We start from the raw sequence: 27,689 nt of genomic DNA on the forward strand, positions 1-27,689 counted from the left end.
ATTGCGGAACACCGGGTAACGCTCCTACCGCCTGTTGCTGCCCCCCTCCCCAACGGGAAAACGGGGGACAGTTTTGTTCCAGAGCCTTTTTCTCTGCCTGTAAAAAACACAAGCAGAAAAAGGCTCACCTGTAAAAGAAAACCCGACCTCAGGGTACTCACCTGACGGTCCGGTTCATTCTGTAACGGGAGAGCCTAACTCCCGTGGCAGCCGCTGTTGCACTGCTGGCGTAATGCCGCGCCTGCGCACTGAGCGGGTTCTTCACGTAGTCACTCACTTGACTCCGAAGTAAAATTAGCATTAAATAATGATTTATATCTTCTAGTAACTTGAATACCCAAGTACTTACATTTTTCCGTTGCGAATTTAAATGGAAATTTTAATAGGTGATTCGCTTTCTGGGGTTTTAATTACATAATTTCACTTTTATTCCAATTTATTCTATAACCGGAGAAAGAGCCAAATTCCTCTATTAGATTTAATAGATTCGTGATGCTCGTTTGGGAATTTGTAATATATAAAAGTATATCATCTGCATATAGTGATATTTTATTAATAGCATCCTTAGTATTATATCCCTGAATATCCGGATGCCTTCTTATCTTTTCAGCAAGCGGCTCTATCATAAGTGCAAATAGCAGGGGTGATAAAACACAGCCCTGCCTATTGCCCCTCGATAATTGAAATTTTGAAGATAATATATTATTAGTTAGTATTCTTGCCATTGGTTTATCATATAGTAATTTAACCCATCTGATAAAATTCTCTCCCATATTAAATTTTTGGAGTACTTTGTATAAATACTGCCATTCTACCTGATCAAATGCTTTCTCTGCATCTAGAGATATAACTGACAAGTCTTCCTTTTCCGTTTTGTATGAATACATTATATTAAAAAGGCGTCTCAAATTGTTAGATGATTGTCTTTCAGGTATAAACCCCGTTTGGTCCGGATTTATCAATTTATTAATATATTTACTCAATCTTCTTGCTAAAGTTCTTGCTAAAATTTTCTGATCTGTATTTAGGAGTGATATGGCTCTATCTGGGCAAATTAATGGAAAAGATACTTAGAGATAATATATATAAGCATCTGGATAAACAGAGTCTGATTAGGAACAGTCAACATGGATTTGTGCCTGGAAGGTCATGTTTGACTAATCTTCTTGAATTTTTTGAAGAGGTTACTAGGGGAATTGACGAGGGTAAAGCAGTGGATGTTGTCTATATGGACTTTAGTAAGGCCTTTGACAAGGTTCCTCATGGAAGGTTGGTTAAGAAGGTTAAACTGTTGGGTATAAATGCAGGAATAGCAAGATGGATTCAGCAGTGGCTGAATGGGAGAAGCCAGAGGGTAATGGTGGATGGCTGTTTGTCAGGTTGGAGGCAGGTGACTAGTGGGGTGCCTCAGGGATCTGTGTTGGGTCCTTTGTTGTTTGTCATGTACATCAATGATCTGGATGAAGGGGTGGTAAATTGGATTAGTAAATATGCAGATGATACCAAGATAGGTTGTGGATAATGAAGAGGATTTCCAAAGTCTACAGAGTGATTTAGGCCATTTGGAAAAATGGGCTGAAAGATGGCAGATGGAGTTTAATGCTGATAAATGTGAGGTGCTACACCTTGGCAGGACAAATCAAAATAGGACGTACATGATAAATGGTAGGGAATTGAAGAATACAGTTGAACAGAGGGATCTGGGAATAACCGTGCATAGTTCCTTGAAGGTGGAATCTCATATAGATAGGGTGGTAAAGAAAGCTTTTGGTATGCTAGCCTTTATAAATCAGAGCATTGAGTATAGAAGCTGGGATGTAATGTTAAAATTGTACAAGGCATTGGTGAGACCAAATCTGGAGTATGGTGTACAATTTTGGTCGCCCAATTGTAGGAAGGATGTCAACAAAATAGAGAGAGTACAGAGGAGATTTACTAGAATGTTGCCTGGGTTTCAACAACTAAGTTACAGAGATAGGTTGAATAAGTTAGGTCTTTATTCTCTGGAGCGCAGAAGGTTAAGGGGGGACTTGATAGAGGTCTTTAAAATGATGAGAGGGATAGACAGAGTTGATGTGATCAAGCTTTTCCCTTTGAGAATAGGGAAGATTCAAACAAGAGGACATGACTTCAGAATTAAGGGACAGAAGTTTAGGGGTAACATGAGGGGGAACTTCTTTACTCAGACAGTGGTAGTGGTGTGGAATGAGCTTCCAGTGGAAGTGGTGGCGGCAGGTTCGTTGGTATCATTTAAAAATAAATTGGATAGGCATATGGATGAGAAGGGAATGGAGGGTTATGGTATGAGTGCAGGCAGGTGGGACTAAGGGAAAAAAGTTGTTCGGCACGGACTTGTAGGGCCGAGATGGCCTGTTTCCGTGCTGTAATTGTTATATGGTTATATGAGCCCGGTTCTTCTAAGTCCTTATCTTTTTTAGGTATTAACGTAATTGTGGATTCGGCTAATGTTTCTGGTAATTTATTTTCGGTAAAGGCATATTTATATAATTTAAGTAACTGTGGAACCATTAACTCCTGGAAACCTTTATAGAATTCATTATTAAAACCATCTGGCGTTTTCCCATTTTTCAGCTCTTTTATTGTTTCACTTATTTCTTCCCTTGTGACCTGTGCTCCTAATTCCTCTTGTTCCAAACTATCCAATTTTGGCAGATTACAATTATCTAAAAAATCTACAATTATATTGTCTTCTATTTTAATTTTAGACGTATACAAGTTTTGATAAAATTGGGCAAACCTTTTTATTAATATCCTGGGGTAACGTTAATAGTTCCCCATTCTCTGATTTGATTTTAGTAATCGTCTTTTCCTTCTCCTGTTTCTTCAATTGTCTAGCCAGAAGTTTAAGTGGTTTATCACCAAATTCAAACTGTGCCTGTTTTGTGATCTGAAATAATCTTATTACTCTTGCCGATAATATTCGATTAAGTTTAAATTTCAATAATGTGATCTTATTATGTTTATCTATAGTTGGGTCTTTTGCGTTATCTAATTCTAATATTTTAATTTCCTTTTCTAAAGTCTCTTGTTCTATGGAGTTCTTTTTATTTTGGTAACTTTGATATGAGATTATAACTCCACGTATAAATGCCTTAAAAGTTTCCCATAATAAAGATGGTGAGATGCCTGGTGTCTCATTTGTATCAAAAAAGAATTTAATTTGTTGTTTTAAATACTCATAACCTTGTGGATTATTAATTAACTGTGTATTAAAACGCCAAAACGATTTTATACCTGGCGTTCCCTCTAGTTTTAAAGTAAAAGTCAATGGTGAGTGATCAGAAATAATACTATTTTGATATTTAGGGTTAATCGTATAAGGAATTAATTTTGTGTCCACTAAAAAATAATAAATTCTCGAATAAGTTTTATGTACCGCTGAGTAAAATGAGTATTCCCTTCCCGTAGGGTTGACTATTCTCCATACGTCTGTTATATTAGTGTTTTTTATATATATGTTTAAAAATTCACTAGTTTTAGATTTAACCTTACTCTTCCTTACTTTTATTGATTTATCTAAATATGTATCTATAACACAATTAAAATCCCCCCCTAATATTACATTTTGGTAATTATACTCATCTATTATATCCGTAATTTTCTTAAAAAATTGGGGGTTATCAAAATTTGGTGTATAAATATTTATCAGAGTCAGTGGTGTAGAATAAATTTCTCCTGCCACTATAGTGTACCTTCCTTCCTTATCAGATATAGTGTTCTTTGATATAAATGGTATACCTTTCCGAATAATAATAGCCGTACCTCTAGCTTTAGAAGTAAATGACGAATAATAAGTTTGGCCTATCCAATTTGCTTTTAGTCTCATCTGTGTTTGTAATTTCACATGCGTTCCTTGTAAAAACGCAATATCCACCTTTAAAGATTTTAATTGAGCCATAATCTTACCCCTTTTAATTGGATCATTCGCACCCCTAATGTTCCAACTACAAAATATGATTCCTCCATTCCTTTTTCCCCTAATGTCTTGCATTCTTAATTAGTTTTGCTAGTTTTAATTCATGTGGTGTGGTTAAATACCTTGAGGTTTTGGGTGTGGGGTAACCGTCCCCTATTAATGTTATTTTACATCTCCTCCGTCTATTGAATCTCCATAGGAAGAAAAAAGAAGTGCGTTGAAAAATACATAGAAAAAACAGAATACTATTATTAAGTAAACCATATAACAGTGAATTATAATTTTTAAAAAAGAGTGATTTTAAGGTATCAAAAATGGGATACCTTAAATTCTCGTTGCCACCTAAGGTGGCCCGAATATTATTGACTTCCGCCGTTGGAATTGTACATTGAGCTCAGCCCCCAAATTAAGCTGGCCTAGACAATATCATGCCATTTCCCCTTAATATAGCCAAAAATCTTAACCTACATAGAGAAAAAAAAAATGTTCTCTATGTAGGTTAAGATTTTTGGAAATTGGCATCTTGTTCCCTATTGCTTTTTCATTGACTTAACACAAGAGCTGTGATCGAGAACATTTAAAGGCCGATAACTTTCTTAAAATTTAAGAGAACTGAAAGAAATTTTCAGTTATTATAGATTAAAGCATTCTTAAACAAATATGAAACAATCTTACTTAGATGACTTAAAATTAAAGCATATAATTAGTTAGTTACCTAATTGTAGCTAATTACAAAATTTAATTACTAGATCTAAACATCTATCCATTTCTTAAGAATAGATTAACATAAATAGCCTAAGTGTCCAAATAACATTCACACAAGAATTCAGAATATAACATAATTTTTAAATCTCATTGTGATGGGTTTATAGGCCAAATGGAAGGAATTTAATGTTTAATACCTGTAAATTAATGGCCATTTAAATCAGCTTGAGAGTGGGATTTTCTGGAACGGGACCATTTAGAATGTTGAGGTTGCGGTGAATTTATACCCCCATATCTGCAGCAAATACACTGCCGGTTCTTCGGGGGGAAAAATCACCGTTTCGCAACTTAAAATGTGAATTAAATACATCTTAAGAAACACTTTTATACATAAAAATAAACTACTTTCTTTTACCTGGTCCTCCATAAAATCCGTCCCAGTTGTCGGCATTGGCGGCTTCAGAAGCTGATTTTAAAATCATTCCAGCGATTAACTTGTCGGGTGAATTTTTTTAAAAAACACACAGAACGGCCGGAGGAACGATTCTTTAGCAAAATCTTGCACTCCAACAAATATAATTCAGGACCAGGTCGGGAAAAAACCCCGTTTTAACCCCGCCCCCCCCCCCCCCTCAAATGCGCCAAAATCGCGCACACGGCCAGTGGCAGAATTACAGCGCCGCTGAAGGTAAGTTTTGTAACATACCTACTGTAACATGACCATTCTTTTCCCACCAAAACTGACATTCTTATCAAGAACTCCTGATTCTCAACGAATATATACTTTGCTGGTAGACTCTTCCTCTCCACTCAACCTTCTGTGTAAGGGCCTGTCGCACTTTTCCGATTTATTCATGAATTCTCCTGTTATTCACAAATTTTCCCGAGTTTTCAAACTCGCAGAATATTCGTAATGAGTCCGAAGGAGGCCGTAAGAGTCCGTGGATATATCGTAGCGGCTAATTATGCCAGCCATAACTCAGGAGAATTTGTGAATAACTCGGGAAAGTGGGACAGGCCCTTAGCCAGCTGTCTACCACACACCCCCACAACCGAGACATCAATCCTGAGAGAGGAAATGTATTTATCGTCAGTCTCTGAGAACTGAGACCATGCCAGGGCCTTAAATAGGTTCACTGAAGTAACTTTCCGTTAATAACCATATAACCATATAACAATTACAGCACGGAAACAGGCCATCTCGGCCCTACAAGTCCGTGCCGAACAATTATTTTCCCTTAGTCCCACCTGCCTGCACTCATACCATAACCCTCCATTCCCTTCTCATCCATATGCCTATCCAATTTATTTTTAAATGATACCAACAAACCTGCCTCCACCACTTCCACTGGAAGCTCATTCCACACAGATACCACTCTCTGAGTAAAGAAGTTCCCCCTCATGTTACCCCTAAACTTCTGTCCCTTAATTCTCAAGTCATGTCATCGTGTTTGAATCTTCCCTACTCTCAATGGGAAAAGCTTATCCACGTCAACTCTGTCTATCCCTCTCATCATTTTAAAGACCTCTATCAAGTCCACCCTTAACCTTCTGCGCTCCAGAGAATAAAGACCTAACTTATTCAACCTTTCTCTGTAACTTGATTGTTGAAACCCAGGCAACATTCTAGTAAATCTCCTCTGTGCTCTCTCTATTTTGTTGACATCCTTCCTATAATTGGGCGCCCAAAATTGTACACCATACTCCAGATTTGGTCTCACCAATGCCTTGTACAATTTTAACATTACATCCCAGCTTCTATACTCAATGCTCTGATTTATAAAGGGTAGCATACCAAAAGCTTTATTTACCACCCTATCTATATGAGATTCCACCTTCAAGGAACTATGCACGGTTATTCCCAGATCCCTCTGTTCAACTGCATTCTTCAATTCCCTACCATTTACCATGTACGTCCTATTTTGATTTGTCCTGCCAAGGTGTAGCACCTCACATTTATCAGCATTAAACTCCATCTGCCATCTTTCAGCCCATTCTTCCAAATGGCCTAAATCACTCTGTAGACTTTGGAAATCCTCTTCATTATCCACAACCTATCTTGGTATCATCTGCATACTTACTAATCCAATTTACCACACCTTCATCCAGATCATTGATGTACATGACAAACAACAAAGGACCCAACACAGACCCCTGAGGCACCCCATTAGTCACCTGCCTCCAACCCGACAAACATCCATCCACCATTACCCTCTGGCGTCTCCCATTCAGCCACTGTTGAATCCATCTTGCTACTCCTGCATTTATACCCAACAGTTGAACCTTCTTAACCAACCTTCCATGAGGAACCTTGTCAAAGGCCTTACTAAAGTCCATATAGACAACATCCACTGCTTTACCCTCGTCAATTTCCCTAGTAACCTCTTCAAAAAATTCAAGAAGATTAGTCAAACATGACCTTCCAGGCACAAATCCATGTTGACTGTTCCTAATCAGACCCTGTTTATCCAAATGCTTATATATATTATCTCTAAGTATCTTTTCCATTAATTTGCCCACCACTAAAGTCAAACTAACAGGTCTATAATTGCTAGGTTTACTCTTAGAACCCTTTTTAAACAATGGAACAACATGCGCAGTACGCCAATCCTCGGGGACTATTCCCGTTTCTAATGACATTTGAAATATTTCTGTCATAGCCCCGGCTATTTCCACACTAACTTCCCTCAATGTCCTAGGGAATATCCTGTCAGGACCTGGAGACTTATCCACTTTTATATTTTTCAAAAGTGTGAGTACTTCTTTTACTTTGAAACTCATAGTATCCATAGCTACTCTACTAGTTTCCCTTACCTCACATAATTTAATATCCTTCTCCTTGGTGAATACCGAAGAAAAGAAATTGTTCAATATCTCCCCCATCTCTTTTGGCTCTGCAGATAGCTGTCCACTCTGTCTCTCCAATGGACCAATTTTATCCCTCGTTATCCTTTTGCTATTAATATAGCTGTAGAAACCCTTTGGATTTACTTTCACCTTACTTGCCAAAGCAACCTCATGTCTTTTAGCTTTTCTAATTTCTTTCTTAAGATTCTTTTTACATTCCTTATACACCTCAAGCACCTCATTTACTTCATGCTGCCTATAATTATTGTAGATCTCCCTCTTTTTCCGAACAAGATGTCCAATTTCCCTTGAAAACCAGGGCTCTTTCCAATTTTTACTGTTTCCTTTCAACCGAACAGGAACATAAAGATTCTGTACTCTTAAAATTTCCCCTTTAAATGTCCTCCTCTTCTACATCCTTCCCATAAAACAAAATGTCCCAGTTCACTCATTTTAAATCATTTTGCATCTCATCAAAGTTAGCCTTTCTCCAATCAAAAATCTCAACCCTAGGTCCAGTTCTGACCCTCTCCATAATTATATTGAAACTAATGGTATTGTGATCACTGGACCCGAAGTGCTCCCCAACGCATACCTTCGCCACCTGTCCCGTCTCATTTCCAAACAGGAGGTCCAGCACTGCCCCTCCTCTAGTAGGTACCTCTATGTATTGCTGCAAAAAACTATCCTGCACACATTTTACAAACTCCAAACCATCCAACACATTTACATAATGTGTTTCCCAGTCTATGTGTGGAAAGTTGAAATCTCCCACAATCACTACCTTGTGCTTACTACTAATATCTGCTATCTCCTTACATATTTGCTCTTCCAATTCTCGATCCCCATTTGGCGGTCTATAATACACCCCTATAAGTGTTGCTACACCTTTCCCACTTTTCAGTTCCACCCAAATAGCCTCCCTAGATGAGCCCTCCAATCTATCCTGCCAAAGCACTGCTGTAATATCTTCCCTGACTAGCAATGCAACACCTCCACCTCTTGCCCCTCCAATTCTATCACACCTGAAGCTACGAAATCCTGGAATATTTAGTTTCCAATCACACCCCTCCTGCAACCATGTTTCACTGATCGCCACAACATCATACTTCCAGGTGTCTATCCAGACTCTAAGCTCATCCACCTTTCTTACAATGCTCCTAGCATTTAAATATGCACATTTAAGAAACCCCCCGCCTATTATTCTCTGTTTATTTCCTTTTTCTTCTTTCTCCTCTTGTGTCCGAGTGCTTCCCTTTTCTGCTTCCTGCCTCCCATTCTGTCTACTAGCTTTCTCTATTTGAGTCCCTCGCCCCAACCATTCTAGTTTAAAGTCTCCCCAGTAGCCTTTGCAAATTTCTCCGCCAGGATATTGGTCCCCCTCGGGTTCAAGTGCAACCCATCCTTTCTGTACAGGTCCCACCTTCCCCAAAAGAAGTCCCAATGATCCAGAAACTTGAATCCCTGCCCTCTGCACCAGTCTTTCAGCCACGCATTTATCCTCCACCTCGCTCCATTCCTTCTCTCACTGTCGCGTGGCACAGGCAGTAATCCTGAGATTGTTACCTTTTTGGTCCTTTTCCTTAACTCTCCTCCCAACTCCCTAAATCCTCCCTTCAGGACCTCTTCCCTTTTTTTACCTAGGTCATTTGTACCTATATGTACCACGACCTCAGGCTCCTCTCCCACTGATTTCAGGATATCTTGGACGCGTTGAGACACGTCCGAAATCTTGGCACCAGGGAGGCATCCACAGAATCGTCTATCCGACCTCCTAACAATAGAATCCCCAATTACTATTGCCCTCTTCTTTTTGTCCCTACCTTTCGGAGCAACAGGACCGGTCTCTGTGCTGGAGGCCCGTCCGCTGTCGCTACCCCCGGGCAGGCTGTCACCCCCATCCGTACTCAAACAGGGGTACTTATTTGCAAGGTGTACCAACATTGGAGTACTCACTCGTCCCTGCCTCTGCCCCTTGCCCTTCCTTAGCGTGACCCACATGTCTCTCTCCCGTGGTCTTGGAGTGACCACCTCCCTATAACTCCTCTCTATGACCTCCTCACTCTCCCTGACCAGACAGAGGTCATCGAGCTGCTGCTCCAGGATCCTAATACGGTCCCTTAGGAGCCCCATCTCGATGCACCTAGTGCAGAAGTGGACGTCTGAAGGGCCATCCGACACCACGACCTCCCACATCTGACATCCAGAACAGTACACTGCTCTGGCTGTCATTCTCCCGCCTTACCCTGGATCCGATACAAGTACAATACAATAGAAACTGCTGGGAGAAATCAGCAGGTATCTGACTCACAACAGCTGCTGCCTCTTGACCTTTAAACTGTACCTTTATTATATAAACAAAAAGCACTGTACCTTTACTAAAGCACTGTACCCTTAGCTGACTGTACCTTTACTAAAGCACTGTACCTTTAGCCCACTGTACCTTTAGCTCACTGTACCTTTACTAAAGCACTGTACCTTTAGCCCACTGTACCCTTGGCTCACTGTACCTTTACTAAAGCACTGTACCTTTAGCCCACTGTACCCTTAGCTCACTGTACCTTTACTAAAGCATTGTACCTTTAGCCCACTGTACCCTTAGCTCACTGTACCTTTACTAAAGCACTGTACCTTTAACCAGAAAGCAGAAATGCTAACCTGAGGTTGCACCCAATCAGCTGCTTCTTCTAGTCTGCTTCCACCAATCAGCGGCTTCCACCAGAACCCTCCCTATGGAGTGTGGAACGTTACAGCTTTCGGTAAAAGCCCTGACCCTCCTCCACTCGCTCCAACGGTTCCCGGGCCTCTGTGAAAGAAAGCCCCGCGCCCGATTTAAATACTCACAGCCCTGACCCTCCTCCACTCGCTCCAACGGTTCCCGGGCCTCTGTGAAAGAAAACCCCGCGCCCGATTTAAATACTCACAGCCCTGACCCTCCTCCACTCGCTCCAACGGTTCCCGGGCCTCTGTGAAAGAAAACCCCGCGCCCGATTTAAATACTCACAGCCCTGACCCTCCCCTACTCGCTCCAACGGTTCCCGGGCCTCTATATGTTAATATAGTATAGTATAGTAATATAGTATATACTATATGTTAATATAGTAACATAGTCTCACATGGTAAGATGGCCCAGAAAGTTAAGGCTCAAGACTCTGAGGCATGCTGGTAAGCTGGATCCAAAGTTGGTTTGCTGAGAGGAGGCAGAGGGTGCAGTTGATGGGTGTGTCACTAACTGGAAATCTGCAACAAAAGCTGCACAACAAAATTGGTGCTGGGATTTTTGATTGTAAGAGATAATTAACTTGTATTATATAATTAATGTCATAAGGCCATTCGGCCCATCAAGTCTACTCCGCCATTCAATCGTGGCTGATCTATCTCTTCCTCCTAACCCCATTCTCCTGCCTTCTCCCCATAACCTCTGACACCTGTACTAATCAAGAATCTTTCTATCTGCCTTAAAAATATCCACTGATGGCCTCCACAGCCTTCTGTGGGAAAGTATTCCACAGATTTACCTCCCTCTGAATAAAGAAATCTCTCCTCCTCGCCTATCTTAAAGAACATCCTTTAATTCTGAGGCTATGACTTCTAGTCCTAGACTCTCCCACTAGTGGAAACATCCTCTCCACATCCACTCTATCCAAGCCTTTCACTATTCGATAAATTTCAATGAGGTCCCCCTCATTCTTCCAAACACCAGCGAGTACAGGCCCAGCGTCGACAAACACTCATCATTGGTTAACCTACATCATTCTTGTAAACCTCCTCTGTACCCTCTCCAAAGCCAGCACATCCTTCCTCAGATATGGTGCCCAAAATTGCTCACAATATTCCAAATGCAGCCTTACCAGCACCTTATAGAGCCTCTATATATTACGCCCCTGTTTTTGTATACAAGGCCTCTTAAAATAAATGCTAGCATTGAGTACCTACGAATTGGACTAGCAGATTAACTTTTTGGGAATCCTGCACCAGCACTCCAAAGTCCCTTTGCACCTGCGGTTTCTGGATTCTCACCCCATTTAGAAAATAGTCCACGCCTTTATTCCTACTACCAAAATGCATGACTCACACTTTGCTACACTATATTCCATTTGCCACTTCCCTGTCCACTCTCCCAACTTGTCTAAGTCCTGCAGAGGCCTTACTTTCTCTACACTACTTGCCCCTCCATCTATTTTCGTATCATCCCCAAACTTTGCCACAAAGCCTTCAAATCATTATTATACAACGTGAAGAGTAGCGGCCCCAGCACTGACCCTTGTGCAACCCCACTAGTCACTGGCAGCCAACCAGAAAAAGCCCGCTTTATTGCCACTCTTTGCCTTCTGCCATCCAGCCAACCTGCTATCCATGCTAGTTTCTGCCCTTTGATGCAGTACCTTGGGCTCTCACCTTCCTAAGCAGCCTAACGTGTGGCATCTTTTCAAAGGCTTTCTGAAAATGTAAGTAAACAACATCTACTGATTCTCCTTTGTCTGTCCTGCTATTTACTTCTTCAAAGAATTTCAGCAAATTTGTCAAGCAAGACCTCCACTTCACAAAGCCATGCTGACTTCGGCCTATTTTATCGTGAACTTCTAAGTACTCTGTAACCTCATCCTTTATAATGGACTCTAAAATCTTACAAACCAGCAAAGTCAGACTAACCAGCTATTGACTTGTATGAGATGTCAGGGCTATGTTTAGTAAGTTTCAAGATTCAAGATTCAAGAGAGTTTATTGACATGTGTCCCAGATAGGATAATTAAATTCTTGCTTGGCTTCAGCACAACGGAATATAGTAGGCATAAATAAATACAGAACAGAACAGATCGGTGTGACCATATACCAATGAATATATATATATATATACACATAAATAACAGATAAAGTGCAACGGGCTATTTAATGATCATAGTTTTGTTTGAGGTGAGTTTAATAGCCTGATTGCTGTGGGGAAGTAGCTATTCCTGAACTTGGATGTTGCAGATTTCAGGCTCCTGTACTTTCTACCTGAAGGCAGCGGGGAGATGAGTGAGTGACCAGGATGGTATGGGCCTTTGATGATGCTGGCAGCCTTTTTGAGGCAACGACTGCGATAGATTCCCTTGATGGTGAGGAGGTCAGAGCCGCTGATGGACTGGGCAATGTTTGCAACTTTTTGCAGTCTTTTATGCTCCTGGACACTCAAGTTGCCGAACCAAGCCATGATGCAACCGGTCACCATGCTCTCTACTGTGCACCTGTAGAAGTTCGAGTGAGTCTTCCTTGACATACCGACTCTCCGTAAGCTTCTCGGGAAGTAGAGGCGCTGATGTGCTTTCTTTATAATTGCATCCGTGTTCTCGGACCAGGAGAATTCTTCAGAAATATGCACGCCAAGGAATTTGAAGCTCTTGACCCTCTGAACCATCGACCCGTTGATATAAACGGGACTATGGGTCCCCATACTACCCCTTCCAAAGTCCACAATCAGTTTCTTGGTTTTGCTGGTGTTGAGAGCCAGGTTATTGTGCTGGCATCATTTGGTCAAACGGTCAATCTCACTTCTATATTCTGACTCATCTCCATCGATGATATGTCCCACAACAGTGGTGTCATCAGCGAACTTGATGATGGAATTTGCACTATGACCAGCTATGCTGTCATGAGTATAGAGTGAGTACAGCAGGGGGTTGAGCATGCAGCCTTGAGGTGCTCCCGTGCTGATTGTTTTTGAGGCTGACACATTTCCACCAATACGAACAGACTGTGGCCTGAATGAGGAAGTCAAGGATCCAATTGCAGAGGGATCCGCAGAGACCCAGTTCTGAGAGTTTGGTAACCAGCTTGGAGGGGATGATTGTGTTAAATGCCGAGCTGTAGTCAATGAATAACAGCCTGACATATGAGTTTTTGTTGTCCAAGTGGTCCAGAGGGGAGTGGAGAGCCAGTGAGATCGCATCCATCGTAGATCTGTTGTGGCAGTAAGCATACTGCAGTGGGTCCAGGTTTTTCTCGAGATATAGAAACATAGAAAATAGATGCAGGAGTGGGCCATTCGGCCCTTCGAGCCTGCACCGCCATTCAATATGATCATGGCTGATCATCCAACTCAGTATCCTGTACCTGCCTTCTCTCCATACCTCCTGATCCCTTTAGCCACAAGGGCCACATCTAACTCCCTCTTAAATATAGCTGATTTGAGTTGATTTGCGCCATGATCAACCTCTCAAAGCACTTCATCACCACCGACGTTAGTGCTACTGGTCGATGGTCATTAAGGCACGTCACTTTGCTCTTCTTGGACACCAGTATAATTGATGCCCTTTTAAAGCAGGTGGGAACGTCAGATCTCAGAAGTGAGAGGTTGAAAATGTCCGTTAAAACTCCAGCCAGTTGGTCCGCACAGGTTTTTGGAACACGATCGGGTATGTCATCAGATCCCAGGTTCTTTCTGGGGGTTCACTCCTCTGAAGGACTTTCTGACATCGACCTCTGTGACCATGACCGAAATACCATCACAGCGAATGGGGGCTCGAGAAGGCCCATCAGTATTCTCCCCATCGTAAAACGCATTGAGCTCGTCAGGGATGTCTTGTTGTAGTCCTCGGTATCTTCAGACATGAATGCCCGGTGTCTGGGCTTCAGAAGAGTGCGGATCTCATAGTTCATCCAAGGCTTCTGATTGGGAAACACTTGGAAGGATTTTGTTGGGATGCAGTCCTCCACACATTTCATTATGAAGTCTGTAACGACTGTGGCGCATTCATTCAGGTCTATTGCCGAGTCCCTGAACATTGCCCAGTCTACAGACTCCAAACAGTCCTGGAGTTGTTCCTCTGCTCCCCCCCCCCCCCCCCGACCAGCTATGAACAATCCTCACCTCTGGGGGTGCGCTCTTTAATTGCTTCCTGTAGGCAGGAAGTTTGCAGACAACATGAGAATTGGTGGAGTTGTTTAATGATACAGTGGGATGTGGATCGGGTGGAAAGTTGGGCGGAATAGTGACAGATAGTTATTTGATCCAGACAAGTGTGAGGTAATACACTTTGGGAGGTCATATTCTGGTAAGAGATAAAGAATAAATGGCAGGGGCTGTAAGAGTTTTGATGCACAAAAGAGACCTTGGGCTGCAATCTATAGCTTCCTGAAAGGGGCGACACATTTTGAGAGAGTTGTGATAAAGCTGTATGACATGCTTACATTCATGGACCGAATATTAAGTACAAGAGTTGGGACCTCATATTGCAATTGCACAACACATTCATTAAACCATGAAGAAAATAATTGTTCAGGCAGTAGTTGTTTCCAATCATAATAGTTTCAATTAACTAGAATGTTCCATCGTCAGCAAGTTCATTAATCTTAACAGAAGAGATATCTGGGTTATTGATTCTGAGCTCCTTGTTTACTAAAATAAAATTCCATTTCTATACAGCCACCAATTAAGCAGTTCAGATTGTACCAAATGTATTAAATATGTAAAAAGTATCTCTGGAAGGCCCCCACGTTGAATAGAGTATTTAATAATTAAGGTTAATAAAGATTAATAAAGTATAATTTTCCAATGCAATGTTACACTGAGACCTGACAGCTGCTCTGGCAAATGAAACTCAAATTAAGATTTCAGTCAAGTGCTGGCCAATCTTGCAATTTACACGATGGCATGCACATTGACACACCTTGTTTCACCGAAGGTAAAAGCAGAATAACTAGTTATGATAAAGTTAGACACAAAATGTTGGAGTAGACAATAGACAAAATACAAAAGGTGCAGGAGTAGGCCATTCGGCCCTTCGAGCCATTCAATGTAATCATGGCTGATCATCACCAATCAGTACCCCGTTCCTGCCTTCTCCCAATATCCCCTGACCCCTCCGCTCATCCTTCTAAACTCCAGAGTGTACAATCCCAGCCGCTCGATTCTCTTAGCATATGACAGTCTCGCCATCCCAGGAATTACCCTTGTAAACCTACGCTGCACTCCCACAATAGCAAAAATGTCCTTCCTCAAACTAGGGGACCAAAACTGCACACAATACTCCAGGTGTGGTCTGAAGAAGGGTTTCGGCCCGAAACGTCGCCTATTTCCTTCGCTCCATAGATGCTGCTGCACCCGCTGAGTTTCCCCATCAATTTTGTGTACCTGTGGTCTCACTAGGGCTCTGTACAACTGCAGAAGGACCTCTTTGCTCCTATACTCGACTCCTCTTGCTTTCTTCACTGCCTGCTGTACCTGCATGCTTACTTTTATAGACTGATGAACAAGGACCCCCAGATCCCATTGTACTTCCCCTTTTCCCAATTTGACGCCATTTAGATAGTAATCTGCCTTCCTGTTTTTGACACCAAAGTAGATAACCTCACATTTATCCACATTAATCTGCCATGCATCTGCCCACTACCCCAACCTGTCCAAGTCACCCTACATTCTCATAGCAACCTCCTCACAGTTCACACTGCCACCCAGCTTTGTGTCATCTGCAAATTTGCTAATGTTACTTTGAATCCCTTCATCCAAATCATTGATGTATATTGTAAATAGCTGCGGTTCCAGCACCGAGCTTTGCGGTACCCCACTAGTCACTGCCTGCCATTCTGAACGGGACCCGTTAATCCCTACTCTTTGTTTCCTGTCTGCCAACCAATTTTCTATCCACGTCAGCACTCTACCCCCAATACCATGTGCCCTAATTTTGCCCACTAATCTCCTATATGGGACCTTGTCAAATGCTTTCTGTAAGTCCAGGTACACTACATTCACTGGCTCCCACTTGTCCATTTTCCTGGTTACATCCTCAAAAAATTCCAGAAGATTAGTCAAGCATGATTTCCCCTTCGTAAATCAATGCCGACTGGACCGATCCTGTTAGTGCTATCCAAATGTGTGGCTATTTCGTCTTTTATGATTGACTCCAGCATCTTCCCCACCACTGATGTCAGGCTAACTGGTCTATAATTCCCTGTCTTCTCCCTCCCGCCTATCTTAAAAAGTGGGATAACAATCCACAGGAGCTGATCCTGAGTCTATAGAACATATAGAGTAACTCAGAGGTCAGGCAGAATTTCTGGTAAAATGGATATATGGGTTGGAACTGTATGTCATTCCCTGTGTGTGGATCTTTTTCTCAGCACTGGCTGCCTGCATGTGAGCTACTAAACTGTAATATTTCAAAGGAATAAAAACATGCTATATATTGCAGGCCTTTCAATCAGGAAAGAGTATACCGTGGAATCAGCTGAATAAATGAAGCCACACAATTTCTATGCATGAGCACTAGACTCTAAACTATCCTTGACTTACCAAGTGACGAAGGGAGAAAATTTAGGCCGGACACAAATAAACAAAATAAATGGTCAACACAACTTGGGAATGAAGATGAAATTTTGTAAAGATTGAATATCTGTCAGGTTTATCTAAAAATGTATATGTTCTAAAATGCCAAAAAGCTAGACATATAGAACATAGAACAATACAGCACATGAACAGGCCCTTCGCCCACAATGTCTATGCTGAACATGATGTCAAGATCAACTCTTATCTGTCTGCACATAATCCATATCCCTCCATGTCCATGTGCCTATCCAGAAGCCTCTTAAATGCCACTATCATATCCGCCTCCATTATCAGTCCTATCAGCACATTCCAGGCACCCACCACCATCTTTGAACAAAAAACTTGCTCTACACATAGAAACATACATAGAAACATAGAAATTAGGTGCAGGAGTAGGCCATTCGGCCCTTCGAGCCTGCACCGCCATTCAATATGATCCATGACAATTCCTGACAAAAAACAGATATCTCTATCAGGACTAGAATCCTTTGCATATACAGAGCATAACACACAGGACATAGAAAATGATATTGATCTGGAAAATAACTTACTTAACAATATCAACAACAGCTGCAGTTATTACACAGATGAGCAATTCACTTATTTAGGCATTAAGATTACCAAGAAACACAAGGATCTATTTAAAGCCAATTTTATGCCCTTAATTGACCACATTAGACAACAGTTTACTAAATGGTCACCAATGTCCTTATCTCTAATCGGCCGAATCAGTGCTATTAAAATGTTTATCCTACCTAAATTTTTGGATCTATTTCAGATGATACCAATTTTTATTTCATAACCTTTTTTTTGATATTATTGATTCAAAATGTTTTCATATATATGGCAAAATAAAAATCCCAGACTAAGTAAAAAATACAGACATTTTAAAAATTGCAAAACATAATAAGATAGCTGCATTAAAATTTAAATTAAACCAGATTCTCTCTGCAAAAATTATTAGGGTATTTCAATATACTAAACAAAAAAAAAATTGAATTTGGTGATAAACCACACAAGCTATTAGCACGTCAACTCCGCAAATCAGAGAATGACCGTACAATACACAAAATTAGATCAGAAAAAGGAGATTTGCTTACATTGCCTAAAGATATTAATGAAAGATTCTTACAATTCTACCAAACACTATATTCATCAAAAACAACAGTCGATCCTGCAAAGATGAAAAGCTTTCCTGAGAATTGCAATCTCCCATTTCTTAATGAGGTGGAACAGGATGAATTAGGCGCAGAGATAACAACAAAAGACATCGTAGAGACTATTAAATCATTGAAAAGTGGAAAAGCTCCTGGCCCGGATGGGTTTAGTAACGAATTTTATTAAAAATTTAATGATTTAATTTCTCTACGCTTGCAAGCCCCTTTATATTCAAGCATTTAAAGAACAGACTTTACCACAAACTCTTGCTGAATCAACCATTACATTAATTCCAAAAAAAGATTAAAATCTCTTGGAGCCTGGATCCTGTAGGGCAATAGCCCTTTTAAATACAGATCAGAAGATACTAGCTAAGACTTTGGTTTGTAAATTAAGCTTAGTTATCGGTAAACTAATACATCCAGATCAAACTGGGTTTATACCTAAACGACACTCGTTTTATAATTTGAGACGTTTGTTTAACATAACAGGGCGGGTATAATTTGAGATGGGAACTTAATTTAAAAAAAATCAATGTCAGAACAACTCTTAAAAGTATGGGCATAGCAATCTGTGGGGTGAATTTGTGGAATGGTTTGGAACAGGAGATAAAACGTAACACAAACATAATTCAGTTTAGAAAGATGTACAAAAACACCTTTTTAAAAGGATATTGGGATGAGGATAGGTGATTTTGAGTGGGATATTTGTTATACTGATTGGATTGGGAAGGGTTATTATAGGGTGATGGGTTGTATATATGACTAAGAGATACTGTATAGTACATTTTTTCTCTCTTTTTTTGTATGGCTTTGTAAATATTTGAATAGTGTATAAATGTAAATAATTTGGTGTACATATGGAAATAGGTGTCTATAGCTGTTAAATTTGTATAAGATAATTATAACAGTTGAATAAGGGGTGGGAATTAATAAGCTTTGGCTTCTTCCTGCTCCTTTTCGGACACATACAATTCATTTATAAATTTTGTTTATGACACTTTATAAATATTCTTGTTTTGTTGTGTTTTTTTGTTTTTTTTGTATGCTGTTTCACACTTGCTTTTTATTTTTATTCTGTTCGAAATAAAGAATTAAATAAATATATATATATATTTAAAACCTCTGTACCTGATAGGAGAGGGGAGAAATGAGAGTGACCAGGATGAGACTGGTCCTTGATTATGCTGGCATCCTTGCTGAGGCAGCATGAAGTGTAGATGAGTCAAAGGAGTCATGGTTTGCACAATGGTCTGAGCTCCATCTACAACTCTGCAATTTTCTTGGGGTCTTGGATAGAGTTCATGGTCGGGTTTATACCTCACTTCCACCAAGCAAGGTGACCAACCCTGCCTCATTGAGAAGTGCAGGAAAGCTGCCCTCCAAGAACAAGAAACTGCACAATTCACACCTCATACAGAGTAGCCTACCCTGTGAAGAAATGAAACAGGACCATATACATACTGAACAGGGGAAGCTCCATGTTATAAACTGTTTAGTAGTTCCTTGGACAATTGCATCCGATCGGGCTTTGCAGTCCTGTCAGAACCCATGAATAACTATGGTGGGCATTAAGATGAATCCGAGGTGAAAAAGTCCAAAAACATCCTCATCCTTATTTATGTTAGAGCATTGAACAAAGGTTTAAAATAAGCTACAAAAATGTCTTTAATGTAAACAGCAAGGTGCCGAATATACATTGCAAGAAAAATGTACGGTTTAAAGTTGTGAGATTTTTATCAACATTATTGAAGCCACACTTCTACCCTACACACAATAAATTAACATTTGAATTTATTGCTATTTATAAATCAATGAATTGTTGACCTAATTTCTGCCTTTCCCTCTTGTGTATTGTGAAACCTCTACAGTACCTCCTCCGTTCTTGTACGCCAGGTAAGGGAATCTCCAGACATTGCCCAGACCCACAGCAAAGCCGATCACTGAGAGCAGGTATTCGGTCTTCGAGGACCAGTTGCCTCGCTCCACGTTCTCGTCACTTTCACCCACGTGTCCATCGGCGGCAGACTGGGGAGAAACAGACAATGGAATCGTGAAAGTTTCACCTTGTCGGACCTCAAGCAATGAGAACAGTTCCCACCCACCATTCACACACTGAGCTATTCTCAGTTTATCAGCAAACAGATGGTAAGTTGTAAACATCCAGAACCGCACATGCTGCTCCTTTCGAGGCTGTGATGGTAAATCAATAATGAGAAATACTGGTAATGACAGAGATCTCAAACAAATGAACATTTAAATAATGAAAGGCCTGGATAGAGTGGATATGGAGAGGATGTTCCCACTAGTGGAAGAGTCTCGGACCAGAGGGCAAAGTCTCAGAATAAAAGGGTGTTCCTGTAGAAAGGAGATGAGGAATTTCTTTAGCCAGAGGGTGGTGAATCGGGTCAATCACAGTTTGTTAAGCTGGGGGACTGTGTTTCTGGGACAGTGGTGTGCAATGTTGGAGCCCCACAGGGAACGGTTCTGGCCCCGTTCTTCTTCACCCTGTATACTGCAGACTTCAAGTCTGACACATGCCACATACAGAAATATTCAGATGACACAGTGATTGTGGCATGTGTAAGGAATGGGCATGAGGGGGAATACAGGGACTTGACCAGTGCCTTCTGGGCCTGGAGTAAAGAGAACTGTCTCATCCTGAACACAACCAAGACCAAAGAGATGGTGGTTAACTTTGGCAGGTTCAAGCTCCTCCTTCAGCCAGTCAACGCTGCAGGGGCTGACATTCATGTGGTGCAGACATATAAATACCTTGGAGTGCACCTTGATAACAAACTGGACTGGTCAGTCAACTCTACAAAAAAGGCCAGAGCAGACTCTTTTTCCTCAGAAGGCTCAAATCCTTCAATGTGCGTAATGATATGCTGTACATGTTTTACAATACTGTGGTTGCAAGTGTCATTTTTTACGCTGTTGTCTGCTGGGGCAACAGCATCAGTGCGAAAAACAACAAGAAGCTGGACAAACTGGTAAAACGGGCTAGCTCAGTGCTGGAGGGGAGAATAGACTCTGGGATGGATGTGCTTGAGAGGCGTATGAGGCGCAAGGTGCAGGTCATCCTGGAAAACCCCGGGCATCCCATCCATTAAATTCTGGAGAGTCAAAAGAGCATTCGGAACAACAACCGGCTCCTCTCCCTGCGCTGTAGCACAGAGCGGTTCAGGAGATCCCTCACCCCTGCAGCCATTAGAATTTATAATATGGACCGCTAGGCTGTAAGAGGATGTGTTTTTGCATTTTTTAATTGTTCATTATTGGTCTTTTTAAGTATTTATTGCTCTCAGGTATTGTCCACATTGTATTTTATATGTTTTCTGTCTGCGTTCGTTTTGAATGTGAGGGTTTGTTGGTTGGGGGCTTCTGGACCTGAATTTCCCTGAGGGGATCAATAAAGTATTTATAATTATTATAATTATAATTATTATAATAATAATAATAATAATAATAATAATAATAATTATTATTATTATTATTATTATTATTATTATTATTATTATTATTATTATTATTATCTGTAGAATTTATTGTCACACAGCTGTGAAGGTCGTTTAAGGGTATTTTTAAAGGGGAGATAGACAGTTTCTTGATTAGTAAGGGTCACAAAGGTTATGGGCAGGAGAATTGGGTTGAGAGGGAAACATAGATCAGCCATGATTGAATGGTGGAGTAGACTCGATGGGTTGAGTGGCCTAATTCTGCTGCTAAGACTTATGAAGTAAACATTCTGTACGTCTCCAGAACAGGTGGAACTAAAAAATATTCAATTGTTTTGTTAGTTTAGTTTGATTTATTGTCATGTGTATAGAGATACAGTGGAAAGCTTTTGTTGTGTGTTGTCAGCGGAAAGTCTCTCTCTCCCTCTCCCTCTCCCTCTCCCTCTCCCTCTTCCTCTTCCTCTTCCTCTTCCTCTTCCCCCTTCTCCTTCCGGTTTGCGTTGATTTTAAATGTGCGCAAAGTGGTCCTCTATATCGCTAGGATTTTTTCGCCACCTTACTCACCGTTCTCCTCTGCTCCAAGAGCACTACGTTTTGTTCCGATCGGTGGAATATTACACAAATTATGAAGGTTTCACAATCGTGAGATTAGTAGATTGGTCTTCTCGCCTGTAAGTCACCAGGAAGTTAACGCCCCTTCGGCACCCGCTGTCAATCACCGGGGCGAGGAGAATAAAGCCCTGGTGGCCAGGCGCGAGACCAGAAGTCGGGCGTGAATGAGTCAGCCCCGAAGCGTGGAAGCCATGAGTGAGTGAGTGAGCTGTGAGTCCAGAAGCCGTGAGTGAGTGAGCTGTGAGTCCAGAAGCCGTGAGTGAGTGAGTGAGCTGTGAGTCCATAAGCCGTGAGTGAGTGAGCTGTGAGTCCAGAAGCCGTGAGTGAGTAAGTGAGCTGTGAGTCCATAAGCCGTGAGTGAGTGAGCTGTGAGTCCAGAAGCCGTGAGTGAGTGAGCTGTGAGTCCAGAAGCTGAGAGTGAGTGAGCTGTGAATCCAGAAGCCATGAGTGAGTGAGCTGTGAGTCCAGAAGCCGTGAGTGAGTGAATGAGCTGTGAGTCCAGAAGCTGAGAGTGAGTGAGCTGTGAATCCAGAAGCCATGAGTGAGTGAGTGAGTGATGAGTCCATAAGCCATGAGTGAGTGAACTGTGAGTCTAGAAGCTGCGAGTGAGTGAACTGTGAGTCCAGAAGCCGTGAGTGAGTGAACTGTGAGTCCAGTAGCCGTGAGTGAGTGACCTATGAGTCCAGAAGCCGTGTGAGTGAACTATGAGTCCAGAAGCCATGAGTGAGTGAACTGTGAGTCCAGAAGCCGTGGGTGAGTGAACTGTGAGTCCAGAAGCCGTGAGTGAGTGAGCTGTGAGTCCAGAAGCCGTGAGTGAGTGAACTGTGAGTCCAGAAGCCGTGAGTGAGTGAACTGTGAGTCCAGAAGCCGTGAGTGAGTAAGCTGTGAGTCCAGAAGCCGTGAGTGAGTGAGCTGTGAGTCCAGAAGCCGCCTGGTGTGCAGAGCCTGCTCAATTGCTGCAAACTCGAGAGCCTGGGGAAGTGAGGAGTGAGCGTGGGGGGTTTGAGGGAGCCGGGCACTGGTGGGGCTCACCATCACCACCTACATACCCCCATCCCCCTCCCATCTCTCCCACCCCCCAGCAGCAGGCCACGACAGCAGCAGGCTATGGCAGCAATTGGCCATGGCAGCGCTCCCCCCCCCCCCACCGGCCCCTGCCAGAAGCCATCCCCCTCCCCGGCTACAGAACGCTCCCGGTGGCCCCCACCTGAAGCCTCCCCGCCCCAGCTGCAGGACTAGCCCTAGAATCCATTCGGCCCACAGTGTCCATACTAACAATCTGAAAATCAGTCCCTTCGGGCCACAACACCCAGAAAACCACACCCACTGGCCATTGTCTGAAGCCATACCCCTCTCCCAGCTGCAGGATGCTCCTCCTTCCCCCACTGGCCACCGACCGCCCCGCCTGAAGCCATGCCCCCTCCCCCGCTGCAGAACGCAACAAGAGACGCAACAAGAAAGAATGGACTGAATACATTAGCAATGTTACAAAATTTTGAGATTTTAAAAATCGAGTCTGCAATTTATCCCATCAGATAAATCATAAAAATAAGTTTAATTTGACACCTAATTCACTTTCATATCTTCAGTATTAAAAAAGTTTTGGCCATTTTCATACTCGGAAATTAGCATCTTGTTCCCTATTACTTTTCCATTGACTTAACTCAAAAGCTGTGATCGAGGACAGTCAAAAGCCCATAACTTTCTTAAAAATTAAGAGAACTGAAAGACATTTTCAGTTATTATAGATTGAAGCATTCTGAAACAAATATGAAACAAACTTACTTGGATAACCTGAAATTAAAGCATATAACCATATAACATTAACAATTACAGCACGGAAACAGGCCATCTCGGCCCTACAAGTCCGTGCAACTTTTTACCCTTAGTCCCACCTGCCTGCACTCATACCACTCATACCATAACCCTCCATTCCCTTCTCATCCATATGCCTATCCAATTTATTTTTAAATGATACCAACGAACCTGCCTCCACCACTTCCACTGGAAGCTCATTCCACACCGCTACCACTCTCTGAGTAAAGAAGTTCCCCCTCATGTTACCCCTAAACTTCTGTCCCTTAATTCTGAAGTCATGTCCTCTTGTTTGAATCTTCCCTATTCTCAAAGGGAAAAGCTGGTCCACATCAACTCTGTCTATCCCTCTCATCATTTTAAAGACCTCTATCAAGTCTCCCCTTAACCTTCTGCGGCAAAGTGGGGGGGTGGGGGGAAGAGGGGGGATCAGGGGCGTCACAACGGAAACCCGTCAGCCGCGCCTGCGCAGCTGGGGGCTATGCGTGAGTGGTGGAACATTGGAATTGGTGGAGAGGTGGAATATTGCGTTGGGGGACCAGGCCTCCTGTGTGAGAATGGGATCCAATGGGTCCCACTTAGCTTAGTAAATGATTATAATCGAGCCATTCGCAGTGTAAAATGCCAGTATAAAATGTGGAGGGTCAAGGACGGAGGAACTTAACACAGTTATGATTACTAGAGAAAAAGTTATGGAATTAAAGTTAGAAAAGTGCCCTGGACCTGAAAACTAAAGTCGAAGGTCTTAAAGGAAGTGACTTCTAAGATGGTGAATTAATTGCTTGTGATCTTCCAGAGTTCTTTGAACACTGGTAGGGACCCAGCAAATTGGAAACGTAACACTCTTATTCAAGAAAGGAGAGATGCAAGTAACATAACATTTGGAAAGATAAAGGGAGATTAATCAAATATCAGGGACAACGTGAGGGACAATCAAGATCAACAATATGGTTTTATGGAAGGACAATCACGTTTAACATGGCCCATGGAAGCGGGGGGCTGGGGGGGCTGATTAGACATGTTTCATAATGTATAGCTTATAGTTAACGCACGCAGTGTACAAGTACCACATACGTCACGTTCTGCATGCACGGGCGCGCGTACAAAATCATAGCCAATCATGGCTGCCCATGGTATACATCTTGTCATTTTGGAATCCATAATTCACACCGACAGAGTGATAGCTTGAGGTGGAGTGGAACATAGTGCACGGGATCAAGAGGTTAACACGGTCACAAAACTAATAGTATGGGTGTTGCAAAACGTACCTGAAGCGTCGCTGAAAATCTGTCCCAGCCCGTGTGCGCGATTTTGGTGCCGTTTAGAGGGGGGCGGGTTTAAAACGCGATTTTCCCTAGGCTGTTCAAATCGAGGTTTTTCAGCCTAGTTAATTATTAACGAAAAATCGCTGGAAGATTCCCTCGCTTGAGCTATTATTAGTTTTAAGGGCTTTATTTAATTGTTATAGTAGGGTAAAAATTAACCTCTAAACCCCCGACCGCCGACAACGGGCCAGATCTCATACAGGGGAAAAGGTAGGCTGTTTATTTTTACGTTAAAAAGGGCTTCTTAAGATCCCTTTATACAAAGTTTAATGTTGCGAGAAGCTAATTTTGGGCCCATTATATCCCGCAGTATTTTTCTGGTCATTTGAGGGTACAAATCTACCACAATGTGAACGTTCTAAACCCGTGCGTTGACAGGATCCCACTAGAAAGCTGATTTAAATGGACTTTAATTTACAGCAATTAAACACTAAATTCCTTTCATTTGGCCTATAAATTAATGTAAATGAGATTTAAAAATCATGTTTTATTGTGAATTGTTTGTGAATATTATTTGGACACTTAGGCTATTTAAAAATGTTAATCATTTATTAAGAAACGGATAGATGTTTAGATCTAGTAATTGAAGTTTGGAATTAGCTACAATTAGGTAACTAACTAATTATATGCTATAATTTCAGGTCATCCAAGTAAGATTATTTTATATTTGTTTCAGAATGCTTCAATCTATGATAACTGAAAATTTCATTCAGTTCTCTTAATTTTTAAGAAGGTTATGGGCTTTTGACTGTCCACGATCACAGCTTTTTTGTTATGTCCATAGAAAATCAATAAGGAACAAGATGCTAATTTCCGAGTATGAAAATGGCCATAACTTTTTAAATACTTGAGATATGAAAGTGAATTAGGTGTCAAATTAAACTTATTTTTATGCTTTATCTGATGGGATAAATTGCAGACTTGATTTTTTAAATCTCAAAATTTTGTAACATTGCTACTAATAGCGCCACTAGCGGTGACATTTATATGGCTAATTGCGATCCCTCGAATTAATCTCTGTTTTCTGCTGAATGCGCTTTCATTGTTAGCACTTTGTGAATTTATTACAGTGTAATAAAAGAAAATAATTGTACAAATAAAAACATCGATGATTATTATTCAAATCTGTTTCCTGCAATAAATGTATAATGTATCTTTTTTTAGAAACTTTAAGCTAGCCTTGAATCTTCTCATATTTTAATAGGCCGTTCGAGAGTCCCCTCCTAAAGAGAGAAAAGCGCAATCAAGCATCGAGAAGTTCTGCATTCCTAAATCGCGCCAAAGTCAAGAGAAATCTTCGTTGATTCCTGATGAAAGAAATACACTGAATCAAGATGATTTTACTGGCGGGTCTACAGTAACAAGTCCATTGATAGCTCCAGAAGGTGCCCTTCCATCTTCCAGCAAACCTGTGGATGAAGAATCACCCAACAAGGCTTCGGGAAAAACATGTAGTTTCGTCAAAACTTAATTGGACCTTATCACGCTTCAAGTAAGTCCTTCACTCATTCTAATCAATATTTCATTCTTTTTTTTCCATTTTACACCAAACACGTGCAGATACAATTTGGCGGCATTGCGTTGAAATGTATATTTCTAATGCATTTTAGATTTCTCGAAAGTCTTTCTTTAAAAAAACAAAAAATTTCCACAAACATATGCCCCCTTTATTAATGTCATGGTTTGATGTTTCTCAATTTAAATCAAAATTAAATATACATCAAAAGGAGAACGCATACTTTCAAAATACTCAGATCTTTTCCCCGAGCAAAACATAATTTGTATGAATCTGCCACATCAGGAAATGTTATGATATTTTTTGTTCCTTTTTCCAACTACAAACAAAAAAAGCACTTGAGATTATAACACATTTAAAAGTTTTTTTGTCAAATTTTCTGTACCGTGGAAGGCACTGGCGTCGATCCATTGGGGAGGATGGGAGATATATCCCCCCCCACATTTTGAGGTGGGGATGGCCTGTATTATTATCGCCCAGTTTTTGGCGGTCGAACAATAACAAAAATATTGCTCCTATCTCTCATATTGGCCCTACATGATCTTAAAAAGACTTCAAACAAAAAACTTTGAAATTAAACTTCTACAATGCCCTGAAGCATGATTTTAATACATCAAATTTCAAAGAGTCCCTCACATACCCTGCCCCCGAGGCCGGTGATCAGTGATCGCTCAGCCCCCCCACTTTCAAAAACTCTCCGCAGCCCCTGTTTAATACATTTTCTATAGCTCTATGGATGTAGTGTTTTGGATTTCCAAAATGATAAAACGCTCAATGTCAGTGCTGTATGTTTGATTCTGGTGTGAAATGTCCAAACTCATCAAGTCTCAGGGGAACAGATAAAACATCACTGTTAATTCTAACAGCCCCTCCAGCAGACTCCTGCTTTCTCTTCAAGAACTAAGAGACCCGGTAGGAAACCCAAACTTTCTTGATGTGGAACTGTTCAGTGTTTGGCTTCTTTGCAGAAATATTTCTTTGTACCTCTCCTATCCTGGGTCCTTTTAAAAATA

At 41.3% G+C, this 27,689-nt stretch overlaps 1 protein-coding gene across 1 annotated transcript in view; it reads right to left on the bottom strand.

Moving 5' to 3' along the window:
- The window catches only part of LOC116979306 (sodium- and chloride-dependent neutral and basic amino acid transporter B(0+)-like), a 35,721-nt gene that overhangs the window by 7,790 nt on the left and 242 nt on the right, over window positions 1-27,689 (bottom strand). The window contains exon 2 of the mRNA XM_033030914.1: window positions 19,825-19,978. Coding sequence (XP_032886805.1) covers window positions 19,825-19,978 — 154 coding nt within the window. The remainder of the gene's footprint in view (window positions 1-19,824; window positions 19,979-27,689) is intronic.

Source organism: Amblyraja radiata, chromosome 12 (genome assembly GCF_010909765.2).
Source record: "Amblyraja radiata isolate CabotCenter1 chromosome 12, sAmbRad1.1.pri, whole genome shotgun sequence".
NCBI lineage: Eukaryota > Metazoa > Chordata > Chondrichthyes > Rajiformes > Rajidae > Amblyraja > Amblyraja radiata.